The sequence below is a fragment of the Cygnus olor genome, chromosome 2, assembly GCF_009769625.2.
Source record: "Cygnus olor isolate bCygOlo1 chromosome 2, bCygOlo1.pri.v2, whole genome shotgun sequence".
In the NCBI taxonomy this organism is placed as follows: domain Eukaryota; kingdom Metazoa; phylum Chordata; class Aves; order Anseriformes; family Anatidae; genus Cygnus; species Cygnus olor.
Window position 1 is genome coordinate 7,433,016 of NC_049170.1, and position 17,961 is coordinate 7,450,976.

Below are 17,961 nucleotides of genomic sequence, written 5' to 3' on the forward strand. Positions count from 1 at the left end.
CTTCCAATCTGGCTAGAAACTGTCTACCTCTTTATTTGTAGAACATTTGGGAAGTAGCAAGTGCTACTGTGATATAAAAATACTTGATTATTTGACAGATAACACCACCTACAACCCTGTTCTTCAGCATTTCTTCACAGAAATCTACTTTTCTGCCTTTAACAGAAGTTTAACGATCAAAATAAAGCTTTCTAATACCATGCACCCATCTGCTCCACAGGCACACGTGCAAAGTAAAAATCCATTTTCTTTTATCTTTAGATGACAAAAGAACATCTCATTTTAGGCTAGTCAAAGGCAGTTCATACTGTTTTATCTACTGATCCATCTGCAAAACATTACTGGGAATTCGGTGTTTTTCTGACTACATGAACTCATTAATTTTATATATAAATTTTGACTTTATACCTTTGTTGCATAATCATCTCAATCTTATTCAAACAAACAGCAATGGTACATTTTTACTGAGTGACAGTTCCCTGTGCAAATACTCTGTATTTGCATATGACCGTAATGAGCAGCTTGGGATTCTGTTTACACGAAAAACAATATAAAATACAAGACATTAAGACTGAAGACTGCTTATTGCTCAGGAAGAGTAAAAGTACTCTCGCTGTTATAGTACTTTAAGTACAAATACAGGTTGGGCAGAGAATGGATTGAAAGCAGCCCCGAGGAGAAGGACCAGAAAGCCAACTGTGTCCTGGGCTGCACCAACAGCAGCGTGGGCAGCAGGGCAGGGAGGGGATTGTCCCCCTCTGCTCTGCTCTCGTGAGACCCCACCTGGAGCCTGCGCTCAGCTCAGGGGCCCCAGCACCAGAAGGACAGGGACCTGTTGGAGTGAGTCCAGAGGAGGGCTACGAAGGTAATCAAGGGGCTGGAGCACCTCTCCTATCAGGACAGGCTGAACAACCCCAACTCTCTCAGCCCGCAGAAGAGAAGGCTCCGTGGTGACCTTATAGCAACTTCCTAGTACCTACAGGGGGCTACAGGCAGCCTGGGCTGGTGGGAGGGGTCCCTGCCCATGATTAGATGACGGAATTAGATGATCTTTAAGGTCCCTCCAACCCAAACCATTCTATGATTCCATGAAATGACAGTGTGGAGTGGCCTTATAAATAGACTCTATTTGAGTATTTAAGGTTCCTGCAGTGGCTGTGGAAGGAGAGTAGCAGCACAATTTCGGAGGCCACCATTTATGGGACCTCCTTCATGAAATTTACTGAAATACATTTTATACAACGACTTTGACATTTGTTATTTGCACTACAAATGTGCTTGAATGTCCCATCCTGAATTAGGACTCTCAGAAAAGGAAGAATACAAAGAAACTATGAAGCAGCGTGAGTTGGAACATTAAGCAGCAGTCTTTGTTACCTGCATTTGCTTACTGACCATTACATGCAAGAAACTTTACTTCCACTGCAGTACCTGTTTATGAAAAGGCAGGTCTTTGAAGGACTTCCGCACACCACTACCAAGAACTACCACTTTGCAATGAGAGCACCATCGAGGTCTCAGTGCTGAGCTTTCTGCAATATTTTGACTGTGATCCTTATAGCCAGCTAGACCTAGAAAAAAAAGAATTCTGTTAGAAGCCAGAGCAGACTAAATCAAACTTATGAGAAGACACAGCATTCTTCAGTGGCTTAGAGGTGTAGCATCTTCCTGGATAGGGGATGGAAGGCAAGCTTTAAACCAGGTCCTGATGGGGAAATTGTTTAAACCAGAGCAAAAGCACCTGTGTGAACAAGGCAAAAATAAATTATTGTATATGAAATGAATAATTAAAACAATAGAGAAATACATACTTAAAGACTGGCATAAAATTTTCCAGCAGAGTAACAACCTTCTAGAACAATGTATTTAAGAACAGACCAGCCATGAAATTACTGATGTTGGGTACTACTGGAAGAAATATCTCACTGACAGTGAAGTGCGTAACAGAATGGAAGTCAGAGCTGGATCAGACCTGTTACGTTACTGTTAGCATCAGGAGCAGGTCTGCATGACCTTATCACACGAGAAAAGTATTATTTAGAATGAGAAACAACTAATTGTAGAGCATGAATATAATTGGCATGCATTACTACTGACTCAATTAGAATTCTGGTACTGCAGATTTAAAAGAACAAATGCCCACTTACCATTGCTGCTTGCAGGAAATGGCACGTTGGGTTGCTTCAGTCCGTAAGACCCTGAGATCCTGGCAGGTCCCATGGACCCTGCCTGAGGACCCTGAAGCAGTAAGTGCTGCCTGTACTCCATAGATGGGTTCACCCTGTGACTGTTGGCCGCTGCCATGGAGGATGGGACATCTGGAGCATTACTAACCTCGTAACTGTTGGGAATTCGGACGTGCAGCAGGTTGGAGAAGGCCGCCACAACGTTACTAATATTCTAAAAGCAATAATAAGAACACAGCTTTGTTTTCACCAGATAGGCAGTAAGGCAGAAGTAACACAAATTATCAGAAGATTACAACAGCTGTTTAATTTTACTATGCTATAGCCCCCTACAGATCCACTGTTTGAAGAATATGTATATAAAATACAACAGAAGTTAACTGGCTTTTCCTTTTACCTCAGCAGCTGTGGGATGTAATGTAATTGCTACAGATATAAGGCCAGATTTAGGACCATTCTGGGATGGACCAAGCTGAGAGGCAAAGAAGCCAGAACCAGGTAATGCTCCAGAACCGGGTTCTGACTTTATGTAATTCCTTTTGGCTTCTGAACCTGAAAATAAAACAAAATACCCTAGGTTAATCCTACATGCATACGAATGAAAGAAAAATAAAAGAGAATAAAAGAAAGACTAGTTCTAATTCATTCTGTTGCAGTCTCACCTTTTCCAGTACTGCTAGGTAGGATGGGAATGATGGGAGATGGTACAGGTTCTGGGTTCTCCTCCTTTACGACTGACAAGTCGGGATACCTACTTATTTCCATTCCCACCACACTTTCAGGAGAGGAAGAAGGAACAAAGCTGTCAGGAGTGTCCCTGTCCTCACAGTGATCTTGAACCCTGGAACAAAACCAAAAAAAAAGCTATTTTGGAAACAGTCAAAAAACCTTTGGTGAGCCAATGTTATAAATTGTGACAGGGAATTATCATGAACTTGCTTCTTTCTGTTAGTTATGAAATGGAATTATGTGGTAGGCCATTAATTCTGGCTAATACTCCACCGCACAAAGTGGGTTCTTGGGAAAGACAAAGAAAAACAGAGGTGCCAGCAATGCCCTGGCTTCTTTACAGAACTATCTGTTCCCCATGGCTCCATCCACCTGAGTAAAAATCAGTATTTAATACTCAGTTCAGAAGTCCATCCTCTCTCACACACCAAAATTTGGTTAGGCAGGTGAAAGGACAAGAAAAGGCAAGATCTTTGTAGGGAGACTCTCATATTGTAGCAAGCATGTCTCACACAGCAACCGAAACTCAATAGAGCAGGGGAGTTTTCAGGCCGTCTGACACTTGCACCACACTGCTGTCATCACCATGTTGCTCCATGAAAAATATCAGTTTGTGAAGTTTTCTTTCACTTTTAATAGGGCAAGGTAATGAGTTCTTAGTAACTTAAGAGGATCCTGAGTGTAGCAAAGGCAAAAGTCACCTTTTTTACTGCACAGCTCGCTCACACATGGAATGCTACGAGCTAACTGGAACAAACAATCCTACTATGTTCTCTGTACTGTCTGCCACGCACAATGGATTTTGTTTCTTTACACCTCCACAGTCTCATCTCCTACTGAGACTTCGCAGAATTTGTTCCAAATACATTATTTAAAGATGTCAGGGAAAACCCACCTTAACTCCTCCTGATTGTTGTGAGGTGGTGTTGGAAGCGAAGCAGGAACATCCACAGTTTTAGGGCCCTGAGCCATTGCTCTTACTAATAAATCGTCTTGTGGTCTGAAAGGTAACTGGAACTGCTTTGGTCCCAGAGCTTTGGTAACTAAAATCAGAGAAACAGAGCACAATGAGACCATCCATACAGCCCTTCCTATTGATTTGCATTCTGAAGTACTGGCAGCTCCCAGATACGACCAAGGTATTAACAGCAGATGGTAACACAGCTCTCATCCATTTGTAGTTGAAAAAATTTTTGACTGTTCATGATTAATCTCCATGCTTTAAAAATAAATAAATAAATAAATTTTTAGGTTTCAGCAAAAAGGCTTGGCACTTTTGAGTGTGCCTTCTGCCAATATAAGAGTATTTTTGTTTTACTTGAAGTCAACAACTTTTTAACAACAAAAGAAAAAATGTCTGGAAAGAAGAATTTTATTACTGAACAGTCCTCGAGAAAAGGCAGTATGAAGTTCTACCTAACAGAGAGCAATTTTAATTGACCAAATTACAAGCATTAGAAACACATATAAACTACATATAGAGTCTGCTGAGGACACTTTTCAATGCGACTGCTCACTCAGCTAATTGATCAGTAATTTGTAGTGGCCATAAAAATTTGATTTTGAAGTTTTCTTTTTAATTTCTTTAGAGTACTTCTAGATCTCAACTTGTTTTCAAAAGGGAAAGGAAAAACCTTATCATTTGATATTAATACTGGTGTAAAATCAAACTAGATAATAGTGATTACGATCTTTAAAGAGGGGCTAGCCATATTGTTTTTATAAAAGAAAACCAAAAAGCATCCCCATTATCTATTTTGTGACTTGCTACAAACTCGACTCATTTATTATGGAAACAATATGTATTAATCTTACCATCATGACCTCCTAACATACCAGCCTTGCCAGCAAGTTCTTCAGTGGTTGCAAAGCCATTTACCAACTTCTGGCATGCCACAGGAGGTGGTGTGGGCGGAAGAGAGGCTGGGGGTGTTGGAGGATTACTCAGATTGTTCTGCTGTAGGAGATTAAAAAACTGTAAATTAGCTGTGAAGCACAGGGTGAAAACTTGCCTTGTTCTAGTACTAGATAATGTAACCCACTCAGTTATTTTCACACCCAGAGGTAGCACTGAAACACTGATAGATAATTCTCAAATATGTGACCACATACATAGAATACACTGTTAAAAACATGCTTTCCTCTTCTTCTATCAATGATACTATCAGAGAAGCATACTTTGCATGAGGAGTATACATTACAGAAAGAAAGTATAGCTAAAGTATTTACACAAAAGCACAGAGAGCACTTTTATGAACTGCTTGGGATCCGCAACAAGTTCCTACAGTTTAAGCAAAGGTCTGATCTTAAGATTGAGAGAACTATACCACAGTGACCCTCCATCACGATCAATGAGTTACCTTACCCTTTTCTCACAAAAAAAGGAAGTTACCTCACATTTAGTACAGGATGAGTTTCCACTGAAGCAGTTACCACGGAGAAGCACACTCAGCAAGTTCACACTCCAAGCTACTTCTCGCTAGCTTACTAAACTGCTCGTATTTTAGACAAAAATTAAATGAGAACTTCAGCATCTGTTCTTGTGGCAGTCACGCATACAAAGCAAATAAATATCATCACTCTTGACCACAGCAACCATATCTGTGAGGTCATGTTCTCAGCTCAGTACACGTCTTTTAAGGCTGGAGTAAATATCACTTTTTTAATCATTTACTGAAGTTTTATATTAGGGTAGCTGAGCATCAGGTTTGATTCTCTTTGTTCACTGTCTTGCTGTATCCCAATATTGCTATTCTGATCTCAGAGACTGAGTTTTAAATTCCGTGGGTTATTAGCTTATCAACAAATGGTCTATTTTGTTCAGAGTTCTTAGTTAGGGCTTAGTGGACAAATGAGAAAAAGTCTATTTCCAATTTAATTCACATTAAGAAATGCTTTAGTGCTTTCAATGACTTTGCAAAGTACTGGGAATTCAGCCTTTTCTGCTCCATAAAACTGTAATTACAATTTTCACTATTTAGCATCCATTTGTAAATAGAATACTTGTACTTAATTTGTTTACCACTGTTTCTAGAACTGATTTCCACTATCAGAGGGTAAAACAATCTCTGTTTCAACACTGAACAGCCCATCTAGTATAACAAGAGAGTTTTCTTCTGGTTTCATAAAGGGCACAAAATACAACCAACCAGCAGCAATAATGAGAACTTTTCTCACAGAGAGCCCACAGTGGATATCTAGATTAAAGCTGTACCTTGTAAATGAGCTGGGAGTAGTAATCTGAAGCTCCATCAAGAGTAGCGCTACCAAAACTTCCTACAAGTCGATTTCCACCATTTAGCTGGCCACTGCCATAAGGAAGAAAGTGTGCAAAGCTCACTCCAATTATTGGTTCCATCAAAGGCAGGAGAGAAAGCTGCTGTATTAAAATTAAAGAAAAACATTAGAAATGAGTCTAACTACAAAATAAAAGCGTCACAGATATCCTATCATTAGTAGAGTGGTTTTTATTCTTTTTTTTAAGGGAATTCACCCACTCAGGCAATTGCCTCAGACATAGGCCCCTCTGCTTGTTCAGGAAGATGGTCCCCAGGCCACCGGAGCCACAACGCCCAGCTCTCTGGCAGCTCAGCCAGAGCTGCTGCCAGAGCAGACAGGAATTCCATGGCTTTGAGACTAATGAATGCTGCCAAGTCAGTAGATATTCCAAACAGAAATAAAACCAAACCTTTAAATTTCCTTGTTTTGTGAAGTTTTAATTTTCTCCACCCTGTACTCAAAATTCAACTTCATTAACCACTTCATTTTCACCATGAGAAAGCCTCTCTTTAAAGCTCCTTGATGAGTTACCCAGTCTCTGTATACCTACTTGCTTGAGCTGGATGAATGTATCAGCGTTAGGGTAAATTGCTTGTTTTTCTTCTTCCTCTTTTTTTCTTTTCTTGGACCGTGGAGCTGCCTTCTCCCCCGTCCTCTGAGTTCGCTTATTTCTCTGTTTCTTGGTTTCATGTCCCACATCTGTTCTCTGAAGCTGGCTGTTACTACACCCAAATGCACCTTGCATCTGGTTTCCTGGAGTTTGCTGGTATAAAAAAAGAAAGAGAAGCAGAATTTTTGACGTTTTAATATACAGTTCATTCAAATTTATCGCACAATAGTCTAAAGAACATGCACAGTAATATATCTCGTTGATAACAAACTGAATTTATGGTTTGTTTACTTTACTGTCTTGCTGGCAACTGTAACTGCTGCACTGTCCCTGCGCGCAGAATTATGGCTTACCATTAACACCACTGACGTCTGAAAACATCATTAAAACTCACAGAGCAGAACCATATTCTTTTGAATACCCACTAAAATAAAGTCACATGCGCACGCAGCCTTAGAGATTTTCATGAGAGTATAATAAAAGAGAAACTTGGTTACAGAAGAAAGGCGTGTAAGTTAATGTAATACAAATGTCTTTGGAGTTTAGAACAGAAACAGTATTGTGAAATGGTTCTGGTCTGTACCATTTGATTAAATACTTCTAGTACTAATTTGCAAAGCTATTCTTCATATAAAAGGATAACTGTGGAAAAACAATCAGAATGGGACTTGGTAATGCAACAGATGGTGTCATGCCAAGAGAAAGTCTAATTTCTTTTTAGCAATTATTATTCTAAACAGCTCTGTACAATCCCTAACATAAGGACTCTCACAACTATTCCTGTCATGTATGTTTTAACCATGGATCTTTAACACTTACCTAAATTACTTGCTGCTCACAATTACATTTATCAGTTTGTATTCATTTTGAAGGTATTTACGTTTTATTTCAAGGATGTACTTAAGAGTTTAGGGAGTCATAAAACAAAACTGCCGAGACTAAAGATCACAATAAAATAGCCAACAAAGTATGCTAAGTGTCAAGTATACCCTACCTGTACAGAAAGCCATTTTCTAGTTTTTAAGAGCCTTATAAATTATTAAATCATATAATGCCATTAATACAAAGAATTAACACTTCCTTCCATTAAAATAAAAGTAATTGGAGAAATATTATGTATAAAAAAAATCCAGCAATTTCAGGAGATTTAACAATTTCACGCTTTTGATAAAAATCCTATCCATTAAAATTAAAGAGAGTACAGGATTTTCACTGGCAAAAAATGAGTATGGGCTTGGTTCATTCAAAGAACACTGCGGGTGGGCAGCTGAAGGTGTATGAAGCCCAGCCCCACACCTCTGCAAAGGTGCACAGGTCATCCTGTACCTGACAAAAGGAGAGTTACAAAAAGCCACATACAAACATATAGTGTACTGTACAGGGACATACCAGGATGTAATTAAGAGTCATGCTGTAAAATCGTGCCTTAATATTAGTACATATTAGGATGTGGCATGTTTTAAGATGGTTACCCACAGGAAAAAAAAAAAAGTTTTTTGCATTTTAATGATTTCTGAATACACTCATCTGTGAAGTCATTAAATTGTGCTCTTTTTGTAACCTAGATGATTTACTCAGGGAGAAAAGAGAGGAAGAGAGGTAAATAAATCCTTTCATCAGTTTATTCCACCCTTGTGCAGGTAGGTTACCTCCCTGCACATTCTCGAAAATGCTTGCAGTAAAGACACAAACTAGCCTTTGACTGTTGGTTATCATTGCACAACAAAGCAGTAATAGGCTCACCGCTCCTTCAGCTGGATTCTGCTTCTCTGTTAACTTCTTATCCCCAGCAGTCTCATCTTCCGTTCGACAGCTGTTCTCTGATTTCTGATTTAGAAGAGATGAGGATTTTTTGTTTTTAAGCAGGTGTTTCAGCAATTCGTTCCCTGACTCCCCTTTTGCTGCTGGAACGCTAGTTGGCTGGGCTGGACTCTGAGCTGAAGAGGCAGGCTGTGATGTGACCTTATCTTCTTCCACCTTAACACTGCTTTGATTTTCTGTTTTAGGCTCAGCTTGACCTGAGCATTGATCAGTTTCTGCCTTTTCTAGTTTAACTTCTTGGATGCTGGTAGATGTGTCTGCTTTATCCTTTTCAGTCTCCGTACTTACACTTGGCTGTTTCTGCGGCAAACTGCTGCTGGGGAGCTTACTTTCCAGCTCTGGAGAGGTCTGGCTCTCTGCTGCATTTGATGTTGATGGCCCTGTTAACTCCGCTGACTCTTGCTCATCCTGATGACGTGGAATTTCGCTGGGGGTGTTAACTGTGGGGGTGGAGGTAGAATCAGAAATGGTTGGAGTTGACGGTGCAGTAATGTCTGAATGGGGAGTTGAGGGGGCTTTTATTGACTCAGCATCATCGTCCTTTTTCTTTTTTCGTGTCCTTTTCTTTTTCCCTTTCTCTTCTGGAATTATGTCAGAATACAGCTGTATGAGAGACTGGCTTGATCCAGGGAAGTTTGTTGCCTGGGGCACACTAGTGTCCGAACCACACGGGGCACCACCACTGAGCGCTGTAGATGAAGGTACTGTAGATGAAGGTACAGAAGAAGCAAATGGAGGCCTGACTTGGTTCTGTGTGAAGGTGGCCCCAGGAAGATTCCCATGAGTTTGTTTTACGTTATGGAAATTGGGGGCTCCGCCTGGAACAGCAGATCCATCGGGTCCAAAAGTTGTAGGTCCCACTGGCCTTCGCTCACTGCTTTGCATGAAATTTGTGGCGGGAGGTGAGTTCACAGGACCCTGTTGCAGCATTTGTCCCATTTGTTGCTGCTGATGCTGTGGAGACTGCTGAAGAGGGCGTGGAGTTTGTATGAAATCACAAGGCAGATCAGAATTAAAGAAAGGTATCTGCGATAAGGATGCTCTGTTATTTAGTTCAGACCCTATCATACCATGCTGTTCTAGTTCCATTCTCTGCTGCAAAGCCCTCTGTCGATCTACCTCCTGCATAAGCTGAATGCGCTGCCGTTCCTGTTGCTCTCGTAAACGCTCCTTTCTTTCCCGCTCTTGAAAACTTTCACTAAAAGGGTTGTTGTCATCGAACTCCACCCTCGGTGGCGGCCCTGACTGTGCAGTTGCATTTGGACCAGGCACGGGAGTTGGTGTACCAGGAGTAATTGGCAACGGCGTCATTGGAGGCTGCATCCTTGCTGGATTAATGGAAATATGACTCGCAGGGGCATTTGCAGATTGCCATCCCGATAAATTTGGCATTCTGGTTGGGTTGGGCTGCCCCGGGATCACCACTGCATGCTGCTGATGCTGGAGCTGTTGTGCCACCATGGGGAAGTTTTGCTGATTCATCGCTGGTGATGTTCCTCCGGGAACCATTGGGGGCTGAGCCTGGACTCCTGGCATGATGGCGTGGGGTGCCATTCCACACTGCTGCTGCTGCTGCTGCTGCTGCTTGATTCGATATTCCTCAATTAGTTCCGCATGTTCCTTCTGCTGCTTTCGAATCTGTAAATTTAAAAAGTCATTACTCATCTCTGACACGTACTGACTACATGAAGTACCATAAAACATGCAACTTACCAGTAGAAAATTAAGCTTATGTGAAAATAGCACTTCTGCATAGTCTTATTTTCTCTCCCTTTCTAAGGTTAAATACTCATTATTTAATTAGGAATACTATCCACCCCAAAATTTTAGAAAAAGTAAGAGTGCCTAATAGTTATAATTACATACCAAGACTGCACTGTGCTACAGAACATACGAACCTAAAAACAAAGCGATCCTTGTACAAATCTTAGCATCCACATATAGAATAACAATAGCTGGGAACAGACAGGAAGAAGGAAACAGTGAGATGGATGATATACACACATCTTTTTTTTTTTTAAAAATACAGCTGAAAAGAAAAAGTTTGCAGGAAAACAGCGATTCCCAAACATCACCCAGCAGAGGAAAAAGACAACTGCTGCTTGAGAATTTTTAATTTAAAGATGGGAATACGCTGGATGTGGACACTAACAGTTAAGTAGTTTATTTTTTAAGGCAAACGGGAGAAGCCAATGAAAGGATATGACAGCGTCACCAGGATGAGAGTATTTCAGAAATACAAATAGATACCTAACTACACAGCTCTCCAAGAAAATCAAAGGATTTGTAAACCACTGGTTTATAACATACGGAATCTGTCTCTTTTGTTTGTTAGATTGCAACTTCTGCAACTTCCATTTGCTATTTGCACTGATATGAAAAGTCCGTAACATAATTAAAAATGTTTGAAAGCATTCCCTTAATCTGGTGCAATAGATACACTAGAAAGCTCAGGACAACAGAGATATTACAGGACACACTCCAGAATGCAGGACAGATGCACCCAAAGGGCCATTTACAGAGCAATCTCAGGTCCAAGATAACTTATGAGATCTGGCTTGGCATTGGTACTGCCAGACAAACAGCGACACTGCATAAAGCCACCAACTGGATCCGTCTGCATTGCACAGCCCAGTGCCCCAGGACTTCTCAGCTGTTACACAGCCCTGTGTTGGCTCAGTACGGTTAAACAAGGAGGCATCCAAACCACTATGCCCTCCCAGAATGTGCAGTGGCAACGAGCCCCGTGACTGTACTTGGAAGTGGATGAGACCTCACAGGACCAGCACCTGCACAGAGCAACCCAGTGACTCTACCAGAGCGGTGGAGAACGACGCAGAGCTTATTAGCACAGGCACGGTGCCACACCAAAGCAGTCAGACTGCCCTGGCCATAGAAGCAATATGGTTGTGGCCGCATGGCTCCGTGCCTGAGCTAATATAATAACTGTCAGACATAAGCTCACATTGCTCCGAGTCAGCTCCAGTTTCTCTGTGCCTGTGACCAGCACAAGCATTCGAGAGCTTTTTTCTCTATGCATATATAGTTTTCCCTATTCACAAAGTGACAGAAAATTGATTACAGAAAAAGAACTTGATCTGGTTTGAAAGAGTAAGAAATTGCTTCAAATAGGTCCTCGAAAACACACTTCAGTAAAAATTTATTTAAGGTCCATCCAGGTATATAAGAAACTGCCGTTTAGGATCTGGATGACTGGTCTAAACCAGTGCTTGAATGCGAGTAGAGGACATTTTCCAGCCACATATGAAACTTAAGTTTAAAAATGAAGAATAAAAGAACCTTAATTGCAAGGCACTAAATGAATCTGCCAGCAGTATCATTATTAGCTGTTACTTTGACGTAACTCCACTGCAAGACAAGACTGAAGTATGTACGACAGAGATTGGTTGAAGTGGATATTTTTGTGTTTATTCCACTTGTCATTCATTGTGGAAGGGAGAGAAAGAAAAAGGAAGAAATGACAGACATAATTATCTGCATCATCCCTCTTCCACATAGCAAAAAGACAAGCCAACAAATAGTCCATCCAATGCATACTTTCTCTTGAGGCAACACAGGAGCAAGAACCTGGGAGTCAGATATAACTTAGGACTTCATTCCAAGCAGCCTGCTGCCAATTTTTTACCTCATATTAATAAAAGATAATTCTAAAGCATTTAAGTATTTGGCAGGTCTATCTGTTCCTGACAACAAAAAGATTCCCCACCCATACAGTAAGGAAACATCATGCCAGATAATTTCTACATGACGTCTTGAGGAACACAGCATTTAATACTGTTGGCCAAACCATAAATTTATCAAAGCAATCACAGGCTTAACTTTAATCTCGCATACTATAATTACAGTTACAAGATGCAGCAAGTGAAATTCCAACTGAATATAAAGAAAGAAAAAAAAAACAGTGAAAGTGGTTACACATTGGAACAGGGGCCCAGAGAGGCTGGGAAATCTTTGCTTTTGGAGACTTATCAAAACTTGAGTGACACGGCCTTGAGTAACCCAATCTACCCACGGAGCTAGTCCTCCACTGATCAGGAGACTCAACTAGATGACCTCCAGATATCCCTTTGACCTTTATTATTCTACAATACAGTAACAGACAATGTACTGATGATTAGCGTCTAAGAACCAGACAGATGATAAAACTAGGCTAGCATTAAAGATATAATGAGGAGAGATTTTCAAACAGTAACATTTAACTGGCATATAACCAAGTTACTGATTACATAAGGACATCTGAAAAAGCCAGAGTTATAAAATTCATTCAATGCTGAAACAAGACCCTACATGCTCAGACTTTCTTCCTTTGCAATTTCCATCTTTCATTTGCGCTTTTCATGGCTCTAGGAACTCACCGTAAATCATCCTGCTAAAAAAATTCTCTTCTTCCTGAAGCACTAAAATAGCTTTTTGTTGTAATTTTTGCTGTAGCATGTTCTCCTACAACTCCAGTGTCAATGGTGATCCAGAGTAACACTGTTACACACACAACTTATAATAGGGAATGGCTCCTTTCAAATAAGCTCTGCTATATTTAAGCATTTCAATTCATGTTTTAGCAGATTTAAAGAAGAGTCACACCAGTGGAACAACTTAGTCTGAAGGTGAACCATTTTGTTTCCCGATGATTACCTGTTCTAGCTGTTTTTGGACCATACTTTGCTGCTCTGTAACATGTTTAAGCTGTTCTGCATCTTCTTCTGGGAACTCACGGCCAGCTTTCTTGGCTGTACGCTGTTTTGCTGAGAGTGCTTTTTTTGATTTTCTGTGTGCTCCAATTTGCTCCTCAAGGTACTTCTGTTGCATTTGGAGAAGCTGTTGTGTTTCTTGCAGCCATTCTTCATATTGCTTTCTTTGTGAGTCATCTAAGAGACAAGGGAAATAAAGTATGACATGATCTCAGCGTACTTTATAGAGATGGAGCTTAACAATCAGGTTCCCCCCTTATCTTACGAAACTGTTGGTCAAGTTCAGCCAAATTTGATAGATGAGTTGAGATCTCAAGAGACATTAAGCTCTTGGAGTGATCTGAGTAAAGATGAGATCCAAATTGCTGCCTTTACTGAGAAAGCAGTTTTAACTTAAGCCCTTGATTTCCAGACACACCAGACCACTATCCAGTCAGTATACGTGCTAGCCAGCAAGCAAAAGCAGCTTTGCAAACAGCTGCAGAACCTGCAGGTGGTTCCCTGCTCTGTCACAGAAGTGGGGATGTGGAAGGCCTCTGGAAGGCCTTGGGTACAGGGAAATACAGATTAGGGAATAAAGACACAGATTTACATGAAATATGGTCTGGTTATTTCTGATACTTGCACAAGTTTTGTACACTTAAATCTATTTTTGTTATGACTTCTAGGAAAAAGATCATAAACATCAAAAATTCATGAAATGAAAGAAAGGTAAGCCTTTACAGGTTTCCAGTTCCACATATTATCTCGTATTTCAAAATCAACAATCACTGTACTCAACTTTAGGATGATGAAGAAGGCAAGGTAATTTGAACACTGCTAAATTGGGATAGCTAATTAGTAAGGGAGAAGTAGAAGCTATTTAACCTGAGCTGAAACACAAAAGCGAGTGGAGAGACATCCTCCACCAGTAGAGAAAGACACTCACTTCACTGTAGATGTAAAAAAGAAATTGGATAAAACACTAATTTCTTTCATCCGAAACCAAATCCCAGCCACTACAGATGATAGAAACTGGGGTAGGAGTCCAAAGGAAAGAAATACCAATTCATATACTGAAGTGTAACAGATCTCTCATTCCTAATCGCAGATGGCCTAAGCTTCACTTCATTTGAAAGAAATCTTGAAAGATCATTAGGAATGAAGAAAGTAGTGGGGCAGGTTGATTTGTTTTTAGAAATGTCTGATAATTTAGACTACATGACATATTTCTAATCATTTATTATAAATTACAATAGAATAAATTAAAATACAAACTAGTCTACAATTCAAAGTTACTGTATGAAAATTACCGCACCAAAAACCAAGCTTTTTACAACTTGTCTTCTCTGTAAAAATATCTTTCTCTTGGCTCTCAGCACAGTGCCTTCAGTACCAATGCCTTTTCCTCCCCACAAATAACCGTACTGTCATTTAGACTGTAACTGTGACATTACTCTTTTTGCAAATGAGAAATGCTGATCTGCCAGGAGCAATCCATGGCTCTCAGATATTTTTCTGAAGGCAAAACAATCATGTCCAATAACACTTCACTGGCACTGAGCCCAGAAAGTGAGACACAGGGTTTGGTGACAGTATCATTTGTCTCATGATCACATTGCGGCAATGAACTGGATAATCAGGAATAAGGCATGGAATTTCCTTGTGAGGAATGTTTATCTTGTATAAAGAATAAGGGTATCTATACAACAGTATGATTTCAGTACAACCACATCCTCCTTGTGCTCCAGTTTCTACCACATTCCTCTTTAACAGTCACTGTGGTAGAAACAGTCATTGAATCTAACAGCTCAACTAAATCGATTCACAGAGCTATCTACAGCCTCAAGGGGCACTAATTCTTTCAGTGATATATTCTGTGAAACTCATCATATAACCTGAAGGGACAACCGAGTGGAAATGATGGAGAGGAACTGCAGATGGAAAGTACTGAAATATTAACAAGTTCCAGGTAAGAATAACTACTACTGAAATGAAGAACAGATTTTCTCAAATGCTCAGAACCAGCCCCCCAAACAGAGCTAGGCCACTGCTGAGTGCCATTTTGAGTCTCATCAGAATTTAATACAGAAAATATTACTAAAGCTTCTCATTGCGTATTTAACACTGCTACTCCAGTTTCTGGAAAAGATGAAGGTCTTTACTTTGTTTCTTTTATTAATAAATATCAAGTGAAGTTTTTGCAGTAGCATTTTTTGTATGTCATCTTTCTCTCCCAACGCATGCTGTTTTAATTTCTGCTAACAGATCTCTTTCTTGTCTCAGAGACTAGGATTTGCAATTGATCTAGGGCAAGCAGAAGTAAGGGAGCTATATATTTTTTGCTTTCAGCAACTATGTTTTCCAACCAATCTTGCTTAATGTTTGGAAAGCTTTTGCTGTTATTTTTTAAAATGACAATGATGCTGCACCAACCTTTTTGCTTCTTGAATAAAAATAACCCATCAGTATAGACTCTTGTTCTCACTCAGCTCAGAATACTACAACACAGCAGAAGACCTGATCTTTGAGATAGCAGCCTGTCAGTTAAACACAATTACTGTTCTCAAACACATACAAATAATGCTAATTATTTGTGTGTTCCACTTCCCCCTTTCCTAATGGCGTTTTTTTGACGATAGTTTTCTAGAAAAAAATAAGTTAATATAATTTACTGTGCACCCTTTTCTGAACTGGTATTGTAATGATGAAGTGACTCAATTTAAAAAGGATCCATTTATGGACATTTTATTTAGAAAAGAGGTAACAAAACTGTCAAATTAAACATCAACATACAACAAATTCTTCGATCTGTACTTACTGACAAAACCAGGACCAAAATTGGGAGGATTGGGTCTAGAAATCTGAGGTGTCAAACTTCCATCCTAGAAATTTCAGAAAAACATATAAATAAGAAAATTAAATCGTGATCCAACTAAAGAAGGTTATCATTACTAAACATTTGTGTTGTAAACTCCGTATCAAGTTGTACTACCTGTGTAATAGCCTGCTGCATGTGATTCTGGCCTTCATTGCTCTGAGCTCCTGGCACTGGCTGACCCATAAAGGGAAACCTATTGATACATGAACACGAAATTAAAATTGGAACATTTAAAACTGCTGGGTGTTTTTGGGGAGAAGGCAACATTCTGTATTACAATGAACTTCAACAAAGCATGTATATATTTTCTAGACATTTGCTCTAACTTCCTTACCAAACATTTTAAAAACCTGTAGAATATTATTTCTCATTTGCCCCTACAACACTTTGCTCGTGGCTTATACTACTGCATTTTTACACTTTTCAGACAGGTGAACAAAACATGGCATACTGTGCTAAAAATAGCGAAGGCGCACAGAAAAAAAAATGTATTAGTATTTTAAATATTCTAATACAAAGAAAAAATGAAGAGAATAACGCATTTAGATATTATAGAATCATAGAATCTTTAAGGTTGGAAAAGACCTCCAAGATCATCTGGTCCAACCATCACCCTACTGCCAATAATACCCACCAAACCGTGTCCCTAATTAACTACTCTTTCTGAGAAGAAATGTCTCCTCATTTCCAACCTGAACCTCCCCTGGCGCAACTTGAGGCCATCCCCTCTAGTCCTATCACTAGTTACCTGCGAGAAGAGGCAGACCCCCAGCTCCCCACAGCTTCCTTTCAGGTAGCTGTAGAGAGCAATGAGGTCTCCCCTGAGCCTCCTCTTCCCCAGACTAAACAACCCCAGTTCCCTCAGCCGCTCCTCACAGGACTTGTGCTCCAGGCCCTTCACCAGCTTCGTAGCCCTTCTCTGGGCCTCGATGTCCTTCTTGTACTGAGGGGCCCAAAGCCGAACACAGTACTCGAGGTGCGGCCTCACGAGAGCAGAGTACAGGGGGACAATCACCTCCCTGGCCCTCCTGGCTACACTATGTCCAATACAAGCCTTCTTGGCCAACTGGACACACTGCTGGCTCATGTTCAGCCGAGCACCGACCAACACCCCCAGATCCTTTTCTTCTGCACAGCTTTCCAGCCACTCTCCCCCAAGCCTGTAGCGCTGCATGGGGTTGTTGTGGCCAAAGGGTAGGACCCGACACTTGGCCATGTTGAACCTCATCCCACTGGCCTCTGCCCATCGACCCACCCTGTCCAGGTCCCTCTGCAGGGCCTTCCTACCCTCCAGTAGATCAACACTTCCCCCAACTTGGTGTCATCTGCAAACTTACAGAGGGTGCACTCAATTCCCTCATCCAAGTCATCAATAAAGATGTTAAAGAGGATGAGCACCAACACCAATCCCTGGGGAACACCACTGGTGACCAGTCGCCTGCTGGATTTAGCAGCCCTAAAGAAAGGTATTGAGCATTGCTTACCTGTTCATAACCATTGGTGGCATCCCCATGTTACTCTGTGCCATGACTTTATTGATCCCCTTAAGAGCTACCATTTTTGCTTTCATTATAGGATCTGTAATTGCATCAAAGTCTATGAAAGAAAGACAGTAAAATTGAATTACAAACCTGAATGTTACAAGTTATTAATTGGAACTGACTTGTTTAGATCTAGTTCATACATAAATCATCAGCAAAACAACGTAACTGCATTACTATTTCAAATTACTTGTCTTCTCCACTTTGAAATTCGTGGTTAATATGT

General features: G+C 40.4%; 1 protein-coding gene across 11 annotated transcripts in view; it reads right to left on the reverse strand.

Moving 5' to 3' along the window:
• Nucleotides 1-17,961, reverse strand: part of KMT2C (lysine methyltransferase 2C) — a 199,753-nt gene that overhangs the window by 9,989 nt on the left and 171,803 nt on the right. For 7 of the 11 annotated variants that reach the window (XM_040546215.1, XM_040546211.1, XM_040546217.1 and 4 more), the window contains 13 exons: nucleotides 17,679-17,790; nucleotides 16,309-16,387; nucleotides 16,135-16,198; nucleotides 13,279-13,511; nucleotides 8,548-10,263; nucleotides 6,745-6,957; nucleotides 6,130-6,294; nucleotides 4,731-4,872; nucleotides 3,811-3,958; nucleotides 2,849-3,027; nucleotides 2,584-2,738; nucleotides 2,148-2,400; nucleotides 1,432-1,571 (listed from right to left, as the gene is read on the reverse strand). In XM_040546215.1, the coding sequence (XP_040402149.1) occupies nucleotides 1,432-1,571; nucleotides 2,148-2,400; nucleotides 2,584-2,738; nucleotides 2,849-3,027; nucleotides 3,811-3,958; nucleotides 4,731-4,872; nucleotides 6,130-6,294; nucleotides 6,745-6,957; nucleotides 8,548-10,263; nucleotides 13,279-13,511; nucleotides 16,135-16,198; nucleotides 16,309-16,387; nucleotides 17,679-17,790 (3,599 nt within the window). The remainder of the gene's footprint in view (nucleotides 1-1,431; nucleotides 1,572-2,147; nucleotides 2,401-2,583; nucleotides 2,739-2,848; nucleotides 3,028-3,810; nucleotides 3,959-4,730; nucleotides 4,873-6,129; nucleotides 6,295-6,744; nucleotides 6,958-8,547; nucleotides 10,264-13,278; nucleotides 13,512-16,134; nucleotides 16,199-16,308; nucleotides 16,388-17,678; nucleotides 17,791-17,961) is intronic. The other 4 variants (XM_040546212.1, XM_040546210.1, XM_040546213.1 and 1 more) reach the window with 2 other exon arrangements.